This window comes from Macaca mulatta, chromosome 14, assembly GCF_049350105.2.
Source record: "Macaca mulatta isolate MMU2019108-1 chromosome 14, T2T-MMU8v2.0, whole genome shotgun sequence".
Classification (NCBI taxonomy): Eukaryota; Metazoa; Chordata; class Mammalia; order Primates; family Cercopithecidae; genus Macaca; species Macaca mulatta.
In genome coordinates, this window is record NC_133419.1 from 119,011,806 (window position 1) to 119,028,024 (window position 16,219).

General features: G+C 46.1%; 2 protein-coding genes across 4 annotated transcripts; one reads left to right on the forward strand and one right to left on the reverse strand.

The window, feature by feature from the left end:
* Positions 1-413: 413 nt before the first annotated feature.
* Positions 414-5,558, reverse strand: CD3D (CD3 delta subunit of T-cell receptor complex). Of its 3 annotated transcripts, none has more exons than XM_015115818.3 (5): positions 3,849-5,558; positions 1,668-1,886; positions 1,066-1,197; positions 756-799; positions 414-566 (listed from the first exon to the last, which is right to left on the reverse strand). In XM_015115818.3, exons 1-5 carry the CDS (start codon positions 3,901-3,903, stop codon positions 501-503), a joined length of 516 nt encoding a protein of 171 aa, XP_014971304.2. In that variant the 5' UTR covers positions 3,904-5,558; the 3' UTR covers positions 414-500. The 3 variants fall into 3 exon arrangements, with proteins under 3 accessions (XP_014971304.2, XP_014971303.2, XP_077820509.1); XM_015115817.3 differs by having other exon boundaries at positions 3,834-4,028; XM_077964383.1 differs by lacking the exon at positions 1,066-1,197 and having other exon boundaries at positions 3,849-4,035.
* Positions 5,559-5,617: 59 nt separating this feature from the next.
* On the forward strand, positions 5,618-15,179 carry CD3G (CD3 gamma subunit of T-cell receptor complex). Its single transcript, NM_001266925.2, has 7 exons — positions 5,618-5,753; positions 10,324-10,347; positions 11,038-11,262; positions 11,832-11,963; positions 13,257-13,300; positions 14,041-14,124; positions 14,760-15,179. The coding sequence occupies exons 1-6, from the start codon at positions 5,699-5,701 to the stop codon at positions 14,104-14,106; spliced, it is 546 nt and encodes a 181-aa protein (NP_001253854.1). The 5' UTR covers positions 5,618-5,698; the 3' UTR covers positions 14,107-14,124; positions 14,760-15,179.
* Positions 15,180-16,219: the final 1,040 nt, after the last annotated feature.

The window sequence follows — 16,219 nt, forward strand, 5'->3', positions numbered from 1 at the left end:
TTGTCACACACACCCTCTGAGTCTTGGTGAGAAACTAGTCCCCGGGCCTCTTCTTGTCTCTGCCACCCCCGTTCATGACGTCATGGAAAATTCTGTGCAGCTGGGCTCCTGAACACAGCAGCCTGCCCTCGGCTGGATGAGGCAGCCAAAACCCTAAAAGGGTTGTGATAGGGACTGGAGTCAACAAGTAACTGTGGGAATATGGTGGCGCAGACCCTTCACCCAGGGAGCCCCGTGAGCTAGAAACACCAGACAGCCAGGATGTGGCGAGAGTCGTCCAACACACTGTCTGTGTGGGACAGAGGAAGGAAGGAGATGAAGGAAGGAACAGAAAGGTAGGAGGGCGAGATCCCAGACAAGTCAGGACAACTCCCATGCCTTGCCCAGGAGTCTTAAGAAGTCCAGGCACCTGCTGAGTGAAAGAGGATATATTTATTGGCTGAGCAAGAAGGGAAGGTACAGTTGGTAATGGATGCTTCTAGAAGCCACCAGCCTCAGGTTCACTTGTTCCGAGCCCAGTTTCCTCCAAGGCGGCTGTACTGAGCATCATCTCGATCTCGGAGGGGCTAAGAGAAGAGAAGAGCAAACGGTCAGGAGGCAGGGTTAGAACTCTTCGAGGAAGGGCCCCAGCAGGCCCCGACGATGAGAGTTCCTGTCTGACCTCTCCAGTCACACCCAGCGATGAACTCCCCAGTAGGACCCTTCCCACGTGCAAACAGCATTCAGTGTCAGCCCTCCTTCCCCTCAAGGCTCACCTGATAGACCTGGTCATTCCTCAATAGAGCTTGTGTGTCGGCAGCTAGAAGAACCAGAGAGAGACATCAACGGCCTAGCAGATGGGACAGTGAGATCCACCCTCCCACACCCTCAGAAGTCTGCATGAGTGATATGAACACACAAGTTCTCTCAACAGTCAAAGTTCTAGGAGTCTTTAGGAGATTGCAAGAGTAACTCCCAGCTGAGACTAAACCTACCACCTGCCCCATTCCTTAGCTGGTGCATAAGCTCACTGGTACAGACACACACACACACACACACACACACACGCTCAGCTCTTCCACTAACCCCCAGAGAGCCTTCCAGTCTCATGTCCAGCAAAGCAGAAGACTCCCAAAGCAAGGAGCAGAGTGGCAATGACATCAGTGACAATGATGCCAGCCAGGGTGGCTGGATCCAGCTCCACACAGTTCTGGCACACTGTGGGGGAAGAGAGGAGAGAGGAGAGGTTGAGAGCCTTTAAGATCAGGGAACCATCTCTGCCTCCTAGGGCAACCCTTAGATCTCTCATGCCAAAACCCAAACTTCAATAAGACTCTGGGAGAAAGGCCTGGTGATGGCCTTGCCACATCTTCCTCCACCCTGCATCCCAAGGAATCCCTGAGAAGAGCCAAGAAGCAATCTCAGCTTTGTGGGGGACCTTGAACAAGGTGGTGGGCCAAACCTCTCACCCAACCGAGGCTGCACTAACATGACCCCTACTGCTCTGTCTTTCTGAGTTAAGCTCTCTCTTCCACTTTGCAGGTCCCCAAATCTGGCTCATACCATTACAAGAGTGGCCTCACTTTGTTTACAGAACAGATGGGCTCACCACATCCCTCTCTAGCCAGAAAGTTCTCACATCCAGAAGCCCCATCCATTCCAACCCAAAAGATTCAGGAAGCACATACTTCGATAATGAACTTGCACAGCAGATTCTTTGTCCTTGTATATATCTGTCCCATTACACCTATATATTCCTCGTGGGTCCAGGATGCGTTTTCCCAGGTCCAGTCTTGTATTATTTGTGAGCAGTGTTCCCATCGTTCCCTCTACCCATGTGACGCTGGTATTGCATTTCACAAACACTCTGTCCTCAAGTTCCTCTACAGGTATCTTGAAGGGGCTCACTAAAGGGGAAAAAATATCACAATTGGAGACAGTTCTTTGGTCTGCACCAAGCCCTTTGTTCTGCGGAAGCTCATACTTAACAGAGACCATTTTCTTGGTCCAGGACGGTTTATGGTTTCTATCAAGAGAGACAGAAGTCACAAGAAAAAGCCTTCAGAAAGTTTCCCACCAACTGCATGGGTCAAGGGGGACATGAGGATGCCATTCAAGCAGAGGACAGGTCTTGGGGCCTTGGTGCAAAAGAGGACCCCTCAGAGCAGGATTGACCCAAGCACTTTCCTGGAAATGAATCCAGACCGCTGATGAGGAGTAGGGGGAGCATGGACCACTGAAGCACCCGGAAGATATGGAAAGACAGAAGAACATTCCTTGGTTGGAAATGTCTGCATTTTTTCTTCAAGAAAACATCTAATACTACTTTCCAGCCGTCTACAACACTCCCACTTCAGCTTCTTGTTCTCATCGTTCCTCACTGCCCCTGCTCCATTAACAACCAAGAAAGTGGGGCTCTCAATACTGAAGCCTTTCCCAGGGTCAGGGGATGGCTGTGGATGGAGACCAGCTGGTTTGCCAGTTCCTGAATTACCAGCTCAGTGGTCCAGAAGGGGACCAGGGCAAATCCCAGGTACAGTTTTCCACCCTTGGTTAGAAGGAGGAGAACAGGAAAAAAAAATTCTTGAATCCATCCCTAGAGCTCCTCACAAGTCAAGTCTTGTGGGAGACTTTTAGGACTGGAGGTGGGTGCAGCAACATTCCAGATGCAGTGAGTTCCTTTGAAAGTCTGAGCACATCTCCACAGGCCACAGAGGCACTACAGTCTATGCCTCCAAACACAGGGAAAAGTGGAGTCTACATTCATTCTTCCTGGGCTTCACACTCAGTCACAAATTTGGATACAAGAGCATCTTCTAGAAAACCCTGAAATAGCTGCTGCTCACACTTCTGAAGCAGGTTGGAAGTGTATGCATGTATACTCAGGGAGACACAAGCACATCAAATGTTTCACATCCTACAGTCACGTCCTCTTCAGGGATCTGTCTCCAGTGGAAATCCTGAGTGTCCTAGTGCAGTCGACTATCAGGTGACCATTGGACCCAGTTTGCTTAGCATTGAAGGGGTTTCTGGGACATGGGACTTTCCATTTTAAAGCTGAAATTGGCAAACTGAGATGAGTTAAAATCCTCCCATGTAACAACCCCTCAAATCTTCCCTCCCTCCTGCTCAACCTAAAGTTAACTTCTCTTTTAAAGCAGTCCCATGAGTGCTAGGACATGCCTCCAGGGGTGACATAATCATGGCCAAACAAACAAGAGTCCTGATTCCAGAGGCCATCAGCCCTAAAAGGAGTAGTGCAGGAAGTTGTGCTCCCATGGCCAGTCCCAGATTCAGGTACATACATACTGAGCTATTTCCTACAGATCTCTGGCCTAAGGCCTTCTGAGAGACATTCTAGGCCCACATGCACCCGTGGCTGGAGTCAGTCAAAGCCAAGAGCCTGTTTCCCAGACTCTATGCTACATCCTGGCCCTGCCCTCCTGACACCCTGGGGTGCCTGGTAAATTGAAGCTAGCACCGAGAAGCACTTTTTTTTTTTTTTGAGATAAGGTCTCATGGGGTTGCCCAAGTTGGAGGGCAGTGGCATGATCACATCTCACTGAAGCCTTGAAATCCCAGACTCAATTGACCCTCCTGCCTCAGCCTCTCAAGTAGCTGGGACTACAGCTGTGCACCACCACGCCTGGCTCATTCTTTTGTTTTTTGTAAAGGTAGAGTCTCATCGTGTTGCTCAGACTGGTCTCAAACTCCTGGCCTCAAGGGATCCTCCCACTTCAGCCTCCCAAAGCTCTGGGATTACTGGTGTGAGCCACCGTGCCTGGCAAGAAGCACTTTCAAGTGGGCCTCACTCCCAACAGTAATGTCCCTCTCAGGTCCCTTCCCCCACCCACCTGGAGTAGCTTTACCTTGGGAGAGAAGGGTAGCCAGTACCAGTCCAGACAGAAACGTGCTATGTTCCATCTCCCAGCGGAACTCATCCAGTAGATAAAGCCAGGTCACCGAACTATCAGCCTGGGTGAGAGCTGCCCTCCCCCAGCTGACTCACAGGTACCGGAAAGAGGAGAGTGGGGGAGGAACTAGAAGATGTCTGCTTCTCTGCTTTCTACCGTTGATGATGGGAAATTGTCAGGGTGGGGGTGGGCTAGCGGTAGGGTAGGAAGGAAGCAGGTGTAAATTGCTCTATCTCTGAGCAGGGAGCTGGTAGAGAACATGGAAAAGGTGGCATGAACTTTAGCGTCCCTATTGACAATGCAACTACATTTACGCACCACCTAAAAACCTCCACATCTCGAAGCCCCTTGAGAGAAGCCAACAGCCCCATAGCGCAAGCCATAGCAGCTGTACTTCTCATGAAGGTTGATCTTTCTCAGGACCCTTCACTAGGCAGCCAGGGACCAGCTCTAGCAGCTTCTTGTCACTGGGAGGCTGGGCTTTAGGGACCCCAGCCAGAGATTTGAATCCTGGGTCCAATACTGCCTACCTGTGGGGCCTGGGCCAGCCTTGAAATTTTTCAGTCTTATTCCATTAGCACCATTATCAGGATTCAAACAAGATGTTTGCACGGTGCCTCACACATCATATGTGCTCAATAAGGGGTAGTTATTAATAATAATATAGTTGACTCACAGGCAATATTGAACCTCCCGGGGAGACAAATGGACCTTTTTCCCCTGTGGCCTACAAGGATCTGAAACTCTCCACACTGCTGCAGTTAGACTGTCACTTACCTGGGAACAGAGTCATGCCTGTCTTTCTCACTGCTGTATCTTGTGCCTGGCACATAATGGGAGCTCTGCACATTTTTGTCGGCTCACTGACTGACTAGCTGAGGGAGACAGGGGCCTGAGATCCTAGACATTCAGTCTGGGCTCTGGCCCCTGAAAATGTGCTGGCCTGTCCTCAGAACTGTTCCACCTATTCCCTTCCAGGCGCCTATTTCATGATCTCAAAAGAACGGTGAAGCCAGGTGCCGTGTCTCACGCCTATAATCCCAACACTTTGGGAGGCTGAGGCAGGCGGATCACAAGGTCAGGAGTTTGAGACCAGCCTGACCAACATGGTGAAACCCCGTCTCTACTAAAAATACAACAATTTGGTGGCGCACGCCTGTAGTCCCAGCTACTCAGGAGGCTGAGGCAGCAGAATCGCTTGAACCCAGGAGGCGGAGGTTGCAGTGAGCTGAGACAGTGCCACTGCACTCCAGCCTGGGCAACAAAGTGAGGCTCTGTCTTAAAAAAGAAAAAAAAAAAAAAAGTGAAAAAAATTCCCGAATGAAGGCCTGGACTGAAGTGGCTTTCCATTCGGAGGTCTGGCCCCAAGCAGCTGAGAGTTCCTCCAAATTCATTACCTACAGCAATAACAACTAACAACGAGTAACAACTGGCTGCAATCCTAACAACTAATGACAGGGACATTTATCCCCCTCATGAAGAAATGGTCCCAGTACCGTCTCCCACCCAGCATCCGTTGCAGTTCCCTGTGCAAGATGAGTCTCTGAGTGGGAATCCAGCACTCTCTCCCTCTCCTTCCCCACCACCTCCACCCTCCTTAACGGAAAAATAAAAGGCGTCTGCACCTGCAGCCCTGCTGAGGCCCCTGCTACCCACACTTGCAGCAGAGGGTGGAGGCTCTGGGTTCTTGCCTTCTCTCAAGGGCTCCAGCCCGAACGGGGATGGGCGGAGCCAGTCTAGCTGCTGCACAGGCTGGCTGGCTGCTAAGGGCTGCTCTGTGCTTTTGCCAGAGGACAGAGACTGACATGGAACAGGGGAAGGGCCTGACTGGCTTCATCCTGGCTATCATTCTTCTTCAAGGTAAGGGCCTACTAGGGGTCTGGCAGCCTGGGGAAGGGCTCAAGGGAAGAGCCCATCACTAGTGAGACAGGAATATTGGGATCCCTAACCTTGAGCCTACCTCTGCTGTCACCTTAGAGTTCAAAGAAGGGCAAAATGGAGCCTCTTAACTGTTCTCTGCTAGAGAGAAACAGTGTCCCGTGGAGGAGAAGGAATCCTTGTCTCTGAAAAATGCAAACAGAGTACTTCACTGGCTAAAGAGAGGACCCTGTTACCGCCATCTTAGATTTGAACGCAGCCCAAAAGGGCATAGGCCAGGAAACTAAAAGGAAAAAGTATATGTTCCCTACTTCAGAGCTGGGGGTTAGCAGTCGACCTATGAAACGTCCATTCACTCAGTTGGGCAGTTAGCCAACTGGTCAACAAAGATGGGTGAGATCCTAATATGTGATATGCCATGAGGAAATAAAAATGAATAAAACACTTATGCTCTACAGAACTCACAGTCTCATTGGAGAGATTAGTTTTCATGATGCCAGACTGAGTGTATGGTACAGCATAGGTGCCTGCATGAATACTCCGTTGGAAATATCCAACAGGAAGTGAATGAACTGGGTTGATGCCTGGAGTCTGGACATACTGGGAAAGTTAAAACCATGGAATTTGCTGAAGTCACATAATACTATATGAGGAAGATGGGGCTGAAGATGGAACAGTGCGGGCACCAATTTTAAGTGGCAGTTAGAGAAAAAAAATTCCAGGAAAGAGATAAAAGGCGAATCAAAGAGCTGAAATAATCAAATGTATGCACTACCTTGGAAACCAAGGGAGTAGAGAGCTTCTAGAAGGAGAGAATTACCAAGAGTATAAAATGTTAAAGAGAGCCCACTAATATAAGACTATATTTAAAAGTTTAAGTCTGTGGGATGTGGCAGAATATGCACCATGGGTGATTTAGCACAGTTTCAGTGGGGTATTGAGAGTGGAAGCCAAGTGAAAATTGGTAGAAGGTGAAGGTCAGGTGATGAGGTCAGCAAGTGTAGACTATTCTTTAAAGAAATTTGGATGAGGAGGGAGAATAGACTGGGTGGTAGGTCGAGGAGGAAGTAGAGTCTAAGAATAAATGTTTCTGAGGGTGAGAGAAACTTGAGCACATTTCTAAGCTAAAGGAGAAGATGATGAGTAGAGCAGGGTCCTGGAGTTGATGGTGGAAAGACAGAGTCAAGAGTGGGGTCAAGAGCACAGAAGGGAAGGCAACGTTACCCTCTAAGACCGGAAGAAAGGAAGTGCAAACGGTGCTGGCCACAGATAGGTTTATAAAGGGAAAGGAAGCTAAAGGAGAAAGGACAATAACAGCTTCCATGTTCTAAAAAAATCCAGGTGGGAGGCAATGCCACCTGCAGAAACTGAGCTGGGTGATGGCCGGTTGGGAGACTTGAAGAGGACAGTGAGAGTTTAGAATAGAATTATTTCTGAGAGAAATGGGAGGAAAAGTCAGCTAAAGACAACACAGGTTGAGGAGCAACTCTCAAGCCTAGGTGAGGTGGCTGCATATCGTGGAAAGAGCATTGAGTTGAGCAGTAGAAAACCTGAGCTCTGGATCCAGCTTGGGCACATAATGAGCTATGTGTACTTGAACAACTCCTCCACTGTCTGGGAGTTCTCATGTCAGCCAATCCAGAAATGTGGCAGGGATGGGCGTGGTGGCTCACGCCTGTAATCCCAGCACTTTGGGAGGTCGAGGCGGGTGGATCACCTGAGGTCAGGAGCTCGAGACCATCCTGGTCAACATGGTAAAACCCCATCTCTACTAAAAATATTTTTTAAATTAGCTGGGCGTGGTGGTGAGTGCCTGTAATCCCAGCTACTCAGGAGGCTGAGGCAGGAGAATTGCTTGAACCCAGGAGATGGAGGTTGCAGTGATCCAACACGGTGCCCACTGCACTCCAGCTTCTGCGACAGAGTGAGACTCCGTCTCAAAAAAAAAACAAAAAAACAAACAAACACAAAAAAAAGAAATGTGGCTACATGACGTCTTAAGTCCTAAAAGGAAACCTCACTCAGATATGCAACATTAAAAGATGTCAATGGGCCAGGCACAGTGGCTCAAGGCTACAATCCCAACACTTTGGGAGGCCAGGGAGGGAGGATCATTTGAGCCCAGGAGTTTAAGACCAACCTGGGCAAAATAGGGATACCCTGTGTCTACAAAAACTACAAAAATTAGCCAGGCATGGTGGCATGCACTTATGCCAGCTACTTGGGAAGCTGAAGTGGGAGGATTGCTTGAGCCCAGGAGGTCGAGGCTGCAGTGAGTCATGATCGCACCACTGCACTTCAGCCTGAGTGACAGAGAAAGAAAAAAAAAAAAAGATGTCTCGAAAAAAAATTTTAAAAACTATGTCAACGATCAGTGCAATCTCCTTTCCTGAATCCAATTTAGAATGAGGGGTCTCTGTTTTCTCTCAGTCTTCTGACCAGGTGGTCAGGAGAATAACTAGTTAGAAACTTATTTATCTGTTTGTCTTGCTTTTTCTCCCATTTGCTCATTTATTCATTTGCACATTCATTCAACAAATAAAGTTCCTACCATGTTCCAGACACTGCACTGGATACTGTTCAAAGATAATCCAGCTCTGCATGAGGTTCTAAGACGGTTCACTTCTTTTATTTCCATTATACTTTGACTCATGACCACCTCTCCCTATCACACACACTCCACCTCTAGCCACACTACCTCTCTTGTCCTTTTTCAAAGCTGTATCTTATTCAGCTATTCTTTCTACTCAGAATGTCTTTCTCTGTCTGGTACATTCCTGCTTACTCTTCAGGGCCCAGACAAATGTCATTTCCTCTATTAAGCTTTCCCTGACCCTCACCCTTGGTCAAAATTAATAGCTTCTACCCTTTTTTCATATGCAGTCATATAAGCACTAAAAGATAATGTATATGTTCTATTAAATTAATTGCATATATGTTTTAATTTTTTCACTTTGTCATAAACTTTGGAAGCAGCAGTTGATTCTTCATATCAGCACTCTTTTCTTTCATAATATCTAATTATTTTAGGTCATAATAGTGCTCATTAAATGCTTGGATTAAATCTAATTGAATTGAATCCAAGTGCCAGATCTCTGTAGTATGTCTACCACGCAACTCTACTACCCTAAGGTTTGTTTGTTTGTTTGTTTGTTTTTGTTTTTTTGAGACAGAGTCTTGGTTTGACACCTAGGCTGGAGTGCAGTGGTGCAATCTCGGCTCACTGCAACCTCCACCTCCCAGGCTCAACTGTTCCTTCCACTTTAGCCTCCTGAGTAGCTGGGACTACAGGTGCATACCACTATGCCCGGCTAATGTTTTTGTATTTTTTTGTAGAGACAGGGTTTCACCATGTTGCCCAGGCTGGTCTCTAACTCCTAGGCTCAAGCAATCTGCCCACCTCAGTGTCCCAAAGTGCTGGGATTACAGGCGTGAGCCGCTGCTCCCAGTCAACTCTGAGTTTTGAGACAGATTTGAGGACTAATTGAATAGCTAATTTCCCTGGGACATCCAGGGTTTCTACAAGAAAAGGATCACCAAGGCTGAAGATTTTATAAGGAACTCAGCCTAAAGGCTTTGGATAGTGCACACCCACTCCTTGCCAGGGCATTAGCTGCTCAAAGAGCAGAGTGTTCTCGACTGGATAGGCAATATCCTTACTTACATATACTACAATACAATTCTGATGCTAACCCCCCAAATTAGTGTCAGACCCTACAGGTTAAGAGCATGGTTCCCAACCAGATTGCCCTCACTTTAAATGCCAGCTACAAGTTCAGGGGACCCCAGACCACTCACACTTCTGACAAACTGCCTACAATCTTAAGGATTCCCATGACCCTTCTCATTGATATTTTGCTAGAATAACTCACAGAACTTAAGAAAGTGCTGTGCTTCCTATTTCAGTTTTATTAAAAAATAACATCAGAACCAGCTAAATGAAAAGGGCAAGGTCCAGGAGGGTCCAGAACACAGAGCCTCATGCTTTCTCCCCATGGAATTAGAACACATCACCCCCAGCACTCTCCCACACTCTGCCAGCACATTGATGGGTTCACCAACCAGGAAGCTCCACCAAGTTTTTATTGAGGTATCTTTACATAGGCATGATTGATTGAATCATTGACCACTTGACTGATCTCAATCTCTAGGTTCCCTTCCTGGGGCTGATACCACTAGTTTCCAAGCTGCAGTCCTCTTACCATATGGCTGGTCTTGACCAGCACCATCCTGAGTCATTGCCATGGCATAAACTCAGGTATGGTCTAAGGGTCCACCACAGATAACAAAGCCACTCCTGTCACTCATGAAATTCCAAGGGTTAGAAACACCCTCCCAGGATACCAGGACAAAGATGAGACAAATTATTTATTATCACCTTGAATTCAGCTGGGTGATCTAGTCTACAATCCAGATAACTAAGTATGGATACTATCATTTTCATGGATTTGGATCTTTCTTCATGTTGGCCTTAAATAACCATGGAAATACTTCAGGGCATCTGAAAAACTCTATGCCCAGCTAATACTCTATCTCTCTTCTGTCTTTACAGGTAGTTTGGCCCAATCATTTGAAGGTAGGAGAAATGGCTTCTTTCTATACTCAGACTCAGAATATTGATGGAAATTTGGCTTCCTACAAGAGTAGTCCTACATGAGCAAACAGTTTAGAATGAATGAAAAGATGAGGGTAGATAGGTGATGTCACTATTGTCAACTAAATCAGTGACCTGACATAACCTGCTCTGGGCAGCTTGCCTGTAGCTAAGCATTTAACTGGTCTCTTACAGGAGAAACAGGACCCTAGTAGCTAGACACATCTCAAACTGTGACCCATGAACCATCAGGTTTTGGCGTCACCTGGGATCCTGACCTCAGTCTCTGTCAATCCTTCTCTTTATTTCATCTATTCTGCCCAAAGTGATCTCATCATCTGGTACGCTGTTAGCAGTTTCTTACCTGTATAATACCTTCCAAATAACATGCCCCCAAATCCCAAAGTTTTACCCCTGCTAATTACAGCAATGTCTCTTTTATACTTCATCCCCTGACGCAGATATTGGCGTCACCTGAGAGCATGTTAGTAATGCAGAATCTCCCCTCCCCAGAACTACTAAATAGCACCTGAAATTTTAACAAGATCCCCATGTGATTCATGTGCACATCGAAGTTTGTGAAACGCTACTCTAATGATCTCCTGGTATGCAGAAGCAGGGAGAATTTCAGAGGCAAGATCCTTAATGGAACCATGGCTTTTCTCATTTCAGAAAACCGCAAGCTTAACGTGTATAACCAAGAAGATGGTTCAGTACTTCTGACTTGTCATGTGAAAAGCACAAATATCACATGGTTTAAAGAAGGGAAGATGATAGACATCCTAACTGCACATAAAAATAAATGGAATCTGGGAAGTAATACCAAGGACCCTCGAGGGGTGTATCAGTGTAAAGGATCAAAGGACAAGTCAAAAACACTCCAAGTGTATTACAGAAGTATGTAATCCCCTTTGGTCTGTTTGTCCTGAAATTAATCAGTATTTGCTGCTCTGGTGAGCTTTTTGTCTGGAGTGAAAGTGGAAATAGATCCTCAACAGTGAGATTATCGCCGGTTCTCTTAATTTCAGCTTGCCTCTTTTGAAATACTATAAGATACTTCCCTCGCCCTCTTTGAAAAAGCACAGCCAGTCCTGTAACACTTTTTTACCTTTGGGTGGGCTCCATGCATTCGAGCAATTCAGCACCTTCTATAAACTGAGTTGAATGAAGGGGTTGGGGAGACAGGGGCGATCATGAGGTGAGCAGCAGTGAGGACTAGAGCACAGTGGAGCATGAAGAGCATCTAGTCTTTGTTCCACATACTCCATGGGCTTCCCCAGGAATCCTGGGGGACTGAGGAACATCAAGATGCATTGAGTTTTGGCGCAAGGACCTTCCCTTGCCCTGCCACCCACAAAGGAACAGCCTGCTGCCCTCCACAGGGGCATTATTGCTGATAGGCAGGAGAAAAAGATCCAGGAAAAACAACTTTCACACCCTGAAGGTTTGTCTCCTTTTCCCCACAGTGTGTCAGAACTGCATTGAACTAAATGCAGCCACCATATTGGGCTTTGTCTTTGCTGAAATCATCAGCATTTTCTTCCTTGCTGTTGGGGTCTACTTCATTGCTGGACAGGATGGAGTTCGCCAGTCAAGAGGTAAAAGAATGCTCTTGGCCAGGCGCGGTGGCTCAAGCCTGTAATCCCAGCACTTTGGGAGGCCGAGAAGGGCGGATCATAAGGTCAGGAGATCGAGACCATCCTGGCTAACATGGTGAAACCCCGTCTCTACTAAAAAAATACAAAAAACTAGCCGGGGGTGGTGGCGGGCGCCTGTAGTCCCAGCTACTCGGGAGGCTGAGGCAGGAGAATGGCATAAACCCGGGAGGCGGAGCTTCCAGTGAGCTGAGATCTGGCCACTGCACTCCAACCTGGGCGACAGAGCAAGACTCCGTCTCAAAAAAAAAAAAAAAAGAATGCTCTCAGATGAGAGATGGGACCACCTGAGACCCTCAGCTTTCCTCCTACCATTACGTACCCAATAGAAGAGACTGAGTTGGTGCCTCTTGCTAATGTGCATAGTTGGGTGAGGCTGTATTTCTTTGAGACAGGAGAAAAGGATACTTGGTGTTATCACAGCATGTTCACCTGTCTCAAGATACGACTCCCTCTGATTTATCCTCTGTGTTAAAAAAAAAAAAAAAAAAAAAAAACCGGCTGGGCACAGTGGCTCATGCCTGTAATCCCAACACTTTGGGAGGCCAAGGTGGGCAGACCATGAGGTCAGGAGATGGAGACCATCCTGGCTACCATGGTGAAACCCCATCTCTACTAAAAATACAAAAAATTAGCTGGGCATGGTGGTGGGTGCCTGTAGTCCCAGCTACTCCAGAGGCTGAGGCAGGAGAATGGCGTGAAACCGGGAGGCGGAGCTTGCAGTGAGCCGAGATAGTGCCACTGCACTCCAGCCTGGGTGACAGAGCAAGACTCCATCTCAAAAAAAAACAAAAAAAAAAACAAAAAAAAAACTATTTTAAGTAAATCCTTACGTACGGAAAAGTGAATCACAAGCATACAGCTCAAAAAAAAAAAAAATTCACAGAGCAAACACACCCATGCAGTCAGCACATAATTTAAGAAAGACAATATTACCAATGCCATGGAAGCCCTCCTGTGGTCACTTCCAGCCACTACCCATCCTCAAGAGTGAGCATTGTCCTGACTTCTAACAACAAGGATTAACTTTGCTTGTTTTTGTTCTTTATGTAAGTGGACTCATATACTAAGTATTCTTGTGAGTAGCTTCTTTCACTCAACAACGTGATTATGTGCTTTATCCATACTCTTGTGTGTATATAAAACTCTTACTGTTATTCAGTATTCTATTTTGTGAATATAACCCAATTTATTATGCATTCTACCTTGTGTGGATTCTGTTTCTTTTTTGTGCAGCTTCAGACAAGCAGACTCTGTTGCCTAATGACCAGCTCTACCAGGTAAGGGGATGAAGAATAAAAGAGATATTGCTGTAATTAGAGGGGGTCAATCTTTGGGATTGAGGGGCATGTTATTTGGAAGATCCTATACAGGTAAGAAACTGCTAACAGCATACCAGATGATGAGATCACTTTGGGTAGAATAGATGAACTAAAGAGAAGGATTGACAGAGACTGAGGTCAGGATCTAGTGAGCACCAGTTGAAGAATACACTGAGAGGGACACACAAAGAAACTCTTGACAGGCCGGGCACTCACTATAGACAGGCCATGGCTCACGCCTGTAATCCCAGTACTTTGGGAAGCCAAAACAGGCGAATCACCTGAGGTCAGGAATTCGACACAAGCCTGACCAACCTGACGAAACTCTGTCTCTACTAAAAACAAAAAAAAAATTAACTGGGCGTGGTGGTGCACACTTGTAGTCCCAGCTACTCAGGAGGCTGAGGCAGGAGGACCATTTGAACCCGGGAGGTCGAGGTTGCAGTGAGCTGTGGTTGCACCACTGCACTCCAGCATGGGCAACAGAGCAAGACTCCATCTCAAAAAAAACAGAAAAAGAAAAAGAAAAGAAAAGAAAAAAGACAGAGCCTCCATCTCCTTTTCCTCTTTCCATCCTCAGGACCATGAAGTACTACCCACTCCAAACTCTCACATATAAAAAGCATTCAATAAACATGCATCAAATTAATTAATAGAGGATGGAAAAAATGACCTTATGACTGTGCTGTCCTTTCCAGCCCCTCAAGGATCGAGAAGATGACCAGTACAGTCACCTTCAAGGAAACCAGTTGAGGAGGAATTGAACTCAGGACTCAGAGTAGGTGGGTTCTTCAATGCCAGTTCTAATAAAGGACCCTTGCATCAACTGCCCTCCCAATTGCTTCTAAGTCTAGCTCCCTTCCCTAAGTGGCTATAAGGATCAGACTCTGGGGATCAGGGATTGGGAGGTGGTTTGGGGTACTCTTTTCTAAAAATTCTGGGGCCATACTGATTGTCTTGGCCTAGGAAAATATGAATTTTAAGTATCTGTAAATCCTGTCAGAGCAGGGCCTCAAGCCATAGAGATGCTGAATATTAATCTTAACCTACATTAAAATTTCTCATTATCTATACCATTAACATTTTAGGCTAATAATTATTTGTGATGAGGGGCTAACCTGTGCATTGTAGGAGTTATGGAAGCATCCCTGGCCTGTCTCCACCAGATGCTGGTAGATTGTCCAGTGTGACAATCAAAAATGTGTCCAGACGTTACCAAATGTGTCCAAACATCACCTTCAGGGCAAAATCACCCCTGGTTAAGAACCACTAACCTATATTAACCTTCCAATCAACAAGTCAACCTGTCAGAAGTTACGATTCAATTAATCTATCTGAGGTTTCTATCAGGAAGACAGGGTTGAAAGCATTATTTGGTTTTTTTGAACCAATTGCAATTTTTCTTTTTTTAATCCAGGTGTTCTCCTTCTATTCAGTTCCCAGAATCAAAGCAATGCATTTTGGAAAGCTCCTAGCAGAGAGACTTTCAGCCCTAAATCTAGACTCAAGGTTCCCAGAGGTGACAAATGGAGAAGAAAGGCCATCAGAGCACATTTGGGGTTTTCTCAAATAAAATAAAAATAAAAACAAGTATGGTGTTTCAGAAGCGCCACCTATTGGAGAAAATTGTAAAAGAAAAATGAAAAGATCAAATAACCCCCTCGATTTGATATAATTTTTTGTGTTGTGATTTTTATTTCATTTTTGTATAGACCATAATTCACATGGCTCAAATATTCAGTGAAAGATCTCCCTCCACCACCATCCCCTGCGACCTAGTTGCCCTCTTCAGAGACATACTGTTTCTCTCTTTTTTTTTTTTTTTTTTTTTTTTTTTTTTTTGAGACAGTCTTGCTCTGTCACCCAGACTGAAATGCAGTGGCACCATCTGGGCTCACTGGAACCTCTGCCTCCTGGGTTCAAGCGATTCTCCCGCCTCAGCCTCCCGGGCAGCTGGGATTACAGGCGCCACCACCACACCCGGCTAATTTTTGAATTTTTAGTAGAGCCAGGGTTTCGCTCTATTGGTCAGGCTGGTCTGGAATTCCTGACCTCAAGTGATCCGCCCGCCTCGGCCTCCCGAAGTGCTGGGATTACAGGTGTGAGCCACCACGCCCGATCTTAAAACTAGCTCCTTATATATCTCTCTGGAGGTATTCTAGGCATATATGAGCACATTCTCAAATACATACTGTCCTCCCTTCCCCTATCTTTTAGACAAATGATATCAAATTATACATCTTGTGAGATTATTGCATACCATTATATGAAGAACTGCTTTTTAATACAGCCATATTGTACAAATAGACTATGATTTGTTTAACCCATTATCTATCAATGGATATTTAAGTTGGTTCCAATCTTTTGCTCTTACAACAATTCTGCAATGACTAACCTTGTGAAATATCATTTTTAAAAATAATTGCATTGAAGCATAATTTACATGCCATTAAATCCACCCATCTTAAGTGATTTCACCTGTTCTCAAAAAGTTTTAGTAAATTCAAGTAATTGTACAACCATTACCATAATCCGGCTTTAGGACATTTTCTTTTCTTTCTTTTTTTTTTTTTTGAGATGGAGTCTTGCTCTGTGGCCCAGGCTGGAGTGCAGTGGTGCAATCTCAGCTCACTGCAACCTCCACCTCCCAGGTTCAAGCAATTCTCTTGCCTCAGCCTCCCCAGTAGCTGAGACTACAGGCACACGCCACCATGCCCGGCTCATTTTTTTGTGTATTTAGTAGAGACAGGGTTTCACCATGTTGGCCAGGCTGGTCTCGAATTCCTGACCTCAAATGATCTGCCTCCCTCCGCCTCCCAAAGTGCTGGGATTACAGGCGTGAGCCACCGGGCCAGGCCCGTAACTGTATTTTAATAC